The sequence below is a fragment of the Zonotrichia leucophrys genome, unplaced genomic scaffold (assembly GCF_028769735.1).
Source record: "Zonotrichia leucophrys gambelii isolate GWCS_2022_RI unplaced genomic scaffold, RI_Zleu_2.0 Scaffold_117_141768, whole genome shotgun sequence".
In the NCBI taxonomy this organism is placed as follows: domain Eukaryota; kingdom Metazoa; phylum Chordata; class Aves; order Passeriformes; family Passerellidae; genus Zonotrichia; species Zonotrichia leucophrys.
Window position 1 is genome coordinate 115,001 of NW_026992322.1, and position 10,000 is coordinate 125,000.

The window sequence follows — 10,000 nt, forward strand, 5'->3', positions numbered from 1 at the left end:
ATCAATTACCCATCGTCATCCATCGTCTCCCTGTACCATGTATCTCCATCACCATCATCCATCAATTATCATGTATCCATCTATTACAGGGCTTGCAAGGGTTTTCAGGGTGAAGAGGGGGATGAGAAGGTTGACTTTATGTTCAAAAAGCTTCATTTATTGTTTTATGCTAGATATTACATTATTAGTATGCTAATAGGAATGGAGGGAAAAATCCTTAGAAGCTTGCTAAGCTAAGAGTAGAAAAGGAATGAATAGCAAAGGTCTGTGTCCAGGCAGAAAGCAAGAACAGCTCTGCCGTGAGTGGTCAGTAAATCCAAACATTCAGCCCAGACCAATCACGGATGCTCCTGTTGCATTCCACAGCAGCAGACAACCATTGCTTGCATTTTGTTGCCGAGGCCGCAGCTTCCCGGAAGGGGGAAAAATCCTAAAGAAAGGATTTTTCCCAAAAGATGTGTGTGACGTCCATCTATCCTTCCATGCTTCCCTCATCCTCTGTCCTTCAAGGATGGATTGAATGATGGATGAATGGAAGGTTGTCCATGTAAAATGGGGGTGGGAAGGGTGAAGACGTGGAGAGATGTGGTAAGAAAAGGACAGAGAGGTTGATTTGGATTTTCTAGGGGGTTGTGTTTGTGTTGGGTTTGTGATGAAATGGATGGATGCATGGATGGATGGATGGATGGATGGATGGATGGATGGATGGATGGATGATGGATGGATGGATGATGGATGATGGATGGATGGATGGATGATGGATGGATGGATGGATGGATGATGGATGATGGATGGATGGATGATGGATGATGGATGGATGGATGGATGGATGATGGATGATGGATGGATGGATGATGGATGATGGATGGATGGATGGATGGATGGATGGATGATGGATGATGGATGGATGGATGGATGGATGGATGGATGGATGGATGATGGATGGAGGGATGATGGATGGATGGATGGACGGATGGATGGATGGACGGAATGGATGGATGGATGGATGGATGATGGATGGATGATAGGATGGGTGGACGGATGGATGGAGGAGGATGGATGGATGATGGATGGATGGATGGATGGATGGATGGATGGATGATGGATGGACGGATGGATGGATGGATGGATGGATGGATGATCCAATAGATGGACACATGGGGGAATGGATGGGTTATTTGTTGGGTCTTGGGACGGGCATTTGGATGGACACAAGGATGCCCATGCCCATGACCATCTTCTTTTGAATGCAGCCAGTGAAGAACCCTCGCCCTCAGTGGAGCCTCAAGAGGAGAAGCCCCAAACTGAGTCCCCGGCACCTGAGGCACCTCCAGCAAGAGCAGAGCTGGGTGACCTCAGTGTCACCAGTGTCACCCCCAGCTCTGTGGAGCTGCACTGGAGCGTCCCCGAGGGCTCCTTTGACTCCTTCACGCTGCAGTACCGGGATGCCCAGGGCCAGCCCCAGGCCCTGCCCATCGATGGCGGCTCCCGCTGGGTGACAGTGCCAGGGCTGTCCCCGTCCCGCCGGTACCGCTTCCACCTCTACGGGCTCCGGGGCAGGAAGAAGATCGACCATGTGTCCATCGAGGCCGTGACAGGTGAGGAGAAGTCAGAGGGCCAGATGGGTGACGATGTGAATGGATTCAGGGATCATGGCCATCCCATCTCTACCTGCCATCTGTTACCCACAGACCCCAGCACAAACCATCCATCATCAACCCTTCCATCAACCCATTGACCAGCACCTGCCTTCATCCACCATCATTGTCATCATCCTCCATATCTATCATCCATCATAATCGTCACAATCATTGTCATCATCCTCCTTATCTATCATCCATCATCATCATCATCATCATCATCATCATCATCATCACCATCATTGTCATCATCCTCCCTATCTATCACCCATCATCATCATCATCATCATTGTCATCATCCTCTTTATCTATCATCCATCATCATCATCCGCCATCATTGTCATCATCCTCCCTATCTATCACCCATCATCATCATCATCACCATTGTCATCATCCTCTTTATCTATCATCCATCATCATCATCATCCTCATAGTCATCATCCTCCTTATCTATCACCCATCATCATCACCAACATTGTTATCATCATCATCCTCACCAGCATTGTCATCATCCTCCTTATTTATCACCCGTCATCATCACCATCATTATTTTCATCATCATCATCATCATCATTGTCATCATCCTCTTTATTTATCATCCACCATCATCACCAACATTGTTATCATCTTCCATCATGGTCATGATCCATCCATGATGGTTGAAGAACTGAATGCTTGAATGGATTCTGGACACCATTTTGAGTGGATTTCTTCCCAAGTTGATGGAAGAAGGTCAAGAGATGGATGAGTGGTTGGATGGAATTGGGAAGTAGAGGTGGATGGTTCGTTCCTGGTGGGTGGTTGGATGTCCTGAAGGTTGAAAGATTGTCCATGGGAAATGGATGGTGGAAGAGGTGAAAGCTTGGGTGGATGTGGAGAGAAAGAGTTGGAGAGATGATTGCAGGGTTGGTTGGGGCATTGGGTTGGATGTTGGGTGAGATGGATGGATGGATGGATGGATGGATGGATGGATGGATGGATGGATGGATGGATGGACGGATGGATGGATGGATGGATGGATGGATGGATGGATGATGGATGGATGATGGATGGATGGATGGATGGATGGATGGATGATGGATGGATGATGGATGGATGGATGGAGGGATGGATGATGGATGGATGATGGATGGATGGATGGATGGATGGATGATGGATGGATGGATGGATGGATGGATGATGGATGGATGGATGGATGATGCATGGATGGATGGATGGATGGACGGATGGATGATGGATGGATGATGGATGGATGATGGATGGATGGATGATGCATGGATGGATGGATGGATGGATGGATGATGGATGGATGGATGATGGATGGATGATGGATGGATGGATGGATGGATGGATGATGGATGGATGGATGATGGATGGATGATGGATGGATGATGGATGGATGGATGGATGATGGATGGATGGATGGACGGACGGACATAAAGCTGGGCAGGTAAAGCTGTGGCTGAGCCCATGGCCAGTTTTTTCCTTGAGTGCAGGAGGAGCTGCCTGTAGGGATGCACGGGTGGTGGGGGTAGACGGAAGTTTAATTACAAGGAGTTCTGTCAAAGGAAGAAGGGTGGATGATGGATGGATAATGGATAAATGGATGATGGATAATGGATAAATGGATGATGGATAAATGATAAATGGATGATGGATAGATGATAAATGGATGATGGATAATGGATAAATGGATGATGGATAATGGATAAATGGATGATGGATAGATGATAAATGGATGATGGATAACAGGTAGACGATGAATGGATGAAGATGGATGAGAGATGAATAATGGATGGATGAAGACGGATGACAGATGAAAAATGCATGGATAATATATATGGCAAATGAATAACGGATGGATGGAGATGGATGATGCAGGGTGTCCATTGGGGCAGTTGCTTTGGTGGATCAGTTTCATAGCTGGGATGTTGGATGATCCAATGGATATAGAGGTGGAAAAGCAGTTGAAGAAAAACTTGCATGGAGAATATTTTGGGTGGGTGGGTGGGTGGACGGATGGATGGATGGATGGATGGATGGACGGATGGATGGATGGATGGATGGATGCATGGATGGATGGACGATGATGGAAGGAAGGAAGGATGGATGGATGGATGGATGGATGGACGATGATGGAAGGAAGGATGGATGGATGGATGGATGGATGGACAATGATGGAAGGATGGACGGACTGATGGATGGATGGATGGATGGATGGATGGATGGATGGACAATGATGGAAGGATGGACGGACTGATGGATGGATGGATGGATGGACAATGATGGATGGATGGACGGACTGATGGATGCATGGATGGATGGATGGATGGATGGACGGTGATGGAAGGATGGACGGACTGATGGATGCGTGGATGGATGGATGGATGGATGGATGGACAATGATGGATGGATGGACGGACTGATGGATGCATGGATGGATGGACGGATTAATAGATAACAATGGATATTGTATGAATCAAGATGGTGGATGACGTTGATTACGACAGTGATGAAGATGGTGGATGATGGCAGATGCTCATCAGTGAGTCCATGGAAGAGTCAGTGATTGGTTGGAAGGGGCTGGGGTCAGTGGGTGCTCAGTGATGGGTGAGGAGGGAATGGTGGGAAGGGGCTGGGAGGCAATGGTGCACGATGGAGAGATGGGTGGATGATGAATGGATGGATGGATGGATGGATGGATGGATGGATGGATGGATGGTGGATGGATGGATGGATGGATGGATGATGGATGGATGGATGGATGGATGGATGGATGGATGGATGATGGATGGATGGATGGTGGATGGATGGATGGATGGATGGTGGATGGATGGATGGATGGATGGATGGAGGGATGGATGGATGGATGGATGGTGGATGGACGGACATACCGATGCCTACACCCATCATTGTCCCCTTTCTGTTGTTGCTGTAGCTGACTCAGAGGATCTGTCCCCACCCTCAATGGACACCCCAACTGGGGGCCCCCCAGATGAGGATCACGAAACTGCACATCCCCAAACTGAGGCCCCTCCATCTGCAGCCCCCACAGCACGGGCAGAGCTGGGGGAGCTGAGGGTCTCCAGTGTCACCCCCAGCTCTGTGGAGCTGCACTGGAGCGTCCCCGAGGGCTCCTTTGACTCCTTCACGCTGCAGTACCGGGATGCCCAGGGCCAGCCCCAGGCCCTGCCCATCGATGGCGGCTCCCGCTGGGTGACAGTGCCAGGGCTGTCCCCGTCCCGCCGGTACCGCTTCCACCTCTACGGGCTCCGGGGCAGGAAGAAGATCGACCACGTGTCCACTGAGGCCGTGACAGGTGAGGAGAAGTCAGAGGGCCAGATGGGTGACAATGTGAATGGATTCAGGGATCATGGCCATCCCATCTCTACCTGCCATCTGTTACCCACAGACCCCAGCACAAACCATCCATCATCAACCCTTCCATCAACCCATTGACCAGCACCTGCCTTCATCCACCATCATTGTCATCATGCTCCTTATCTATCATCCATCATAATCATCACAATCATTGTCATCATCCTCTTTCTCTATCTTCCATCATCATCATCATCATCATCATCATCACCATCATTCTCATCATGCTCCTTAACTATCATCCATCATAATCATCACAATCATTGTCATCATCCTCTTTCTCTATCTTCCATCATCATCATCATCACCATCATTGTCATCATCCTCTTTATCTATCATCCATCATCATCATCACCATTGTCATCATCCTCCTTATCTATCATCCATCATCATCATCATCATCATCACCATCATTGTCATCATCCTCCTTATCTATCATCCATCATAATCATCACAATCATTGTCATCATCCTCTTTCTCTATCTTCCATCATCATCATCATCATCATCACCATCATTGTCATCATCCTCCTTATCTATCACCCATCATCATCATCCGCCATCATTGTCATCATCCTCTTTATCTATCATCCATCATCATCATCATCCGCCATCATTGTCATCATCCTCCCTATCTATCACCCATCATCATCATCATTGTCATCATCCTCTTTATCTATCATCCATCATCATCATCATCCTCATAGTCATCATCCTCCTTATCTATCATCCATCATCATCACCAACATTGTTATCATCATCATCATCATCATCATTGTCATCATCCTCCTTATTTATCACCCGTCATCATCACCATCATTATTTTCATCATCATCATCATTGTCATCATCCTCTTTATTTATCATCCACCATCATCACCAACATTGTTATCATCTTCCATCATGGTCATGATCCATCCATGATGGTTGAAGAACTGAATGCTTGAATGGATTCTGGACACCATTTTGAGTGGATTTCTTCCCAAGTTGATGGAAGAAGGTCAAGAGATGGATGAGTGGTTGGATGGAATTGGGAAGTAGAGGTGGATGGTTCGTTCCTGGTGGGTGGTTGGATGTCCTGAAGGTTGGAAGATTGTCCATGGGAAATGGATGGTGGAAGAGGTGAAAGCTTGGGTGGATGTGGAGAGAAAGAGTTGGAGAGATGATTGCAGGGTTGGTTGGGGCATTGGGTTGGATGTTGGGTGAGATGGATGGATGGATGGATGGATGGATGGATGGATGGATGGATGATGGATGGATGGATGGATGGATGGATGGATGGATGGATGGATGGAGATGGATGGATGATGGATGGATGGATGATGGATGGATGGATGGATGGATGGATGGATGATGGATGATGGATGGATGGATGGATGGATGGATGATGGATGGATGGATGATGGATGGATGGATGATGGATGGATGATGGATGGATGGATGGATGGATGGATGGATGGATGGATGATGGATGGATGGATGGATGGATGGATGATGGATGGATGGATGGATGGATGGATGATGGATGATGGATGGATGGATGGATGGATGGATGGATGGATGGATGATGGATGGATGATGGATGGATGATGGATGGATGGATGATGGATGGATGATGGATGGATGGATGATGGATGGATGATGGATGGATGGATGGATGGATGGATGGATGGACGGACAGACGGACATAAAGCTGGGCAGGTATAGCTGTGGCTGAGCCCATGGCCAGTTTTTTCCTTGAGTGCAGGAGGAGCTGCCTGTAGGGATGCACGGGTGATGGGGGTAGACGGAAGTTTAATTTCAAGGAGTTCTGTCAAAGGAAGAAGGGTGGATGATGGATGGATAATGGATAAATGGATGATGGATAAATGATAAATGGATGATGGATAAATGATAAATGGATGATGGATAGATGATGAATGGATGATGGATAACAGGTAGACGATGAATGGATGCAGATGGATGAGAGATGAATAATGGATGGATGAAGACGGATGACAGATGAAAAATGCATGGATAATATATATGGCAAATGAATAACGGATGGATGGAGATGGATGATGCAGGGTGTCCATTGGGGCAGTTGGTTTGGTGGATCAGTTTCATAGCTGGGATGTTGGATGATCCAATGGATATAGAAGTGGAAAAGCAGTTTGAAGAAAAACTTGCATGGAGAATATTTTGGGTGGGTGGGTGGATGGACGGATGGATGGATGGATGGATGGATGGATGGATGGATGGATGGATGGATGGATGGATGGATGGATGGATGGGTGAAGAGATCCCACTCCCATTCCATCCCCATCTCTCAGTGAACACCCACTGACTTGGGCACCATCCAATCAAACATTGACCCTTCCACTATCCTGGTGACCGACATTTGCTGTCCACTATCATCATCATCATCATCATCCATCTATTATCCATCATTATCATCCATAATTTTCATGTTCCATGAATAACCACCAACATCATCATCATCATCATTCATCAATCATCATCATTATCATTCCTCAATAATCTTCCATCCCTTTATTCATCCATCCACCCGTAGATCATTCTTCATCCATCAGCGATGGATGGATGGATGGATGGATGGATGGATGGATGGATGGATGGAGCATCCAATGGAAGGACACGAGGGTGAATGGATGGATTGGTTCGTGGGTCGTGGGATGGGCATTTGGATGGACACCTGGATGCCCATGCCCATTACCATGTTATCTCCAATGCAGCCAGTGAAGAACCCTCGCCCTCAGTGGAGCCTCAAGAGGAGAAGCCCCAAACTGAGTCCCCGGCATCTGAGGCACCTCCAGCAAGAGCAGCCCTGGGTGACCTCAGTGTCACCAGTGTCACCCCCAGCTCTGTGGAGCTGCACTGGAGCGTCCCCGAGGGCTCCTTTGACTCCTTCACGCTGCAGTACCGGGATGCCCAGGGCCAGCCCCAGGCCCTGCCCATCGATGGCGGCTCCCGCTGGGTGACAGTGCCAGGGCTGTCCCCGTCCCGCCGGTACCGCTTCCACCTCTACGGGCTGCAAGGTGGGAAAAGGATTGACCGCGTTTCCATCGACGTCAGCACAGGTGAGAGGGAAAGTCAGAGGAAAATGGGATGGGAGGTCGATGGAGGGATCGAGAGGTAGAGACATCGAGGGATGGATGAATCCAGGGTTTCCATTCCCATCCCATCCCCATCCCACATCAAGCACTTTTCCAGTCTGGTATCAGCCAATCAAACATCAGCTCTTCCACTGACCTGCTGAACAACACCCTCCATCGTCCATCATCATCATCGTCATCCATCATCATCATCATCAACTATCACCTATGCATGACCATCAGTAATATCCATTATAACCAACCATCATCATCCTCGTCATCCATCATCATGATTCATCGTCACCATCAACTATCACCTATGCATGACACTCGGCAATATCCATTATCTCCATCCATCATCATCTTTGTCATCCATCATCATCATCAACTATCACCTATGCATGACCATCGGTAATATCCATTATCACCAACCATCATCATGATTCATCATCATCATCATCAACTATCGCCTCTGCATGACCCTTGGTAATATTCATTATCACCATGCATCATCATCCTCATCATCCATCATCATGATTAATCATCATCATCATCATCATCATCATCATCATCATCATCATCATCATCAACTATCAACTGTGTGTGGCCATCATTAATATCCATTATCACCAACCATCATCATCACCATCATCATCATCATGATTCATCATCATCATCAGCTATCACCTATGCATGACCATCAGTAATATCCATTATCACCATGCATCATCATCATCATCACCATCATCATCATCATCACCATCAACTATCACCTCTGCATGACCCTTGGTAATATTCATTATCACCATGCATCATCATCACCATCATCATCATCATCATCAACTATCAACTGTGCATGACCATCAGTAATATCCATTATCACCAACCATCATCATCACCATCATCATCATCATGATTCATCGTCACCATCAACTATCACCTCTGCATGACGCTCGGTAATATCCATTATCACCATGCATCATCATCACCATCATCATCATCATCATCATCATCATCAACTATCACCTATGCATGACCATCAGTAATATCCATTATCACCAACCATCATCATCCTCGTCATCCATTATCATGATTCATCATCATCACCATCAACTATCACTTATGCATGACCCTTGGTAATATCCATTATCACCATGCATCATCATCACCATCATCATCATCATCATCATCATCATCATGATTCATCGTCACCATCAACTATCACTTATGCATGACGCTCGGTAATATCCATTATCACCATGCATCATCATCATTGTCATCCATCATCATCATCATCAGCTATCACCTATGTATGACCATCAGTAATATCCATTATCACCAACCATCATCATCACCATCATCATCATCATGATTCATCATCATCATCAGCTATCACCTATGCATGACCATCAGTAATATCCATTATCACCATGCATCATCATCACCATCATCATCATCATCATCATGACTTCCTGTCCATGAATGATGAAGAACCGAATGGTTTTACGGATTCCAGTCTGGATATTGGGTGGGTTCCTGTCCAAACTGAAGGAAGTAGGTGGATGGGTGGGTGGATGGATGGATGGATGGATGGATGGATGATGGATGGATGGATGGATGATGGATGGATGGATGGATGGATGGATGGATGGATGGATGGATGGATGGATGATGGATGATGGATGATGGATGGATGGATGGATGGATGGATGGATGATGGATGATGGATGGATGGATGGATGGATGGATGGATGGATGGATGGATGATGGATGGATGGGTGGATGGGGAATGGATGGATGGATGATGGATGGATGGACGATGATGGAAGGATGGATGGATGGATGGATGGATGGATGATGGATGGACAGGTGATGGATGGATGGATGGA

General features: G+C 46.9%; 1 protein-coding gene across 1 annotated transcript in view; it reads left to right on the top strand.

Annotated features, from left to right (window-relative positions):
• LOC135460888 (tenascin-X-like) overlaps positions 1 to 10,000 on the top strand; it is a gene marked incomplete at its 3' end in the record, with an annotated part of 65,255 nt that overhangs the window by 39,295 nt on the left and 15,960 nt on the right. The window contains exons 23-25 of the mRNA XM_064737855.1: positions 1,254 to 1,598; positions 4,579 to 4,959; positions 7,752 to 8,096. Coding sequence (XP_064593925.1) covers positions 1,254 to 1,598; positions 4,579 to 4,959; positions 7,752 to 8,096 — 1,071 coding nt within the window. The remainder of the gene's footprint in view (positions 1 to 1,253; positions 1,599 to 4,578; positions 4,960 to 7,751; positions 8,097 to 10,000) is intronic.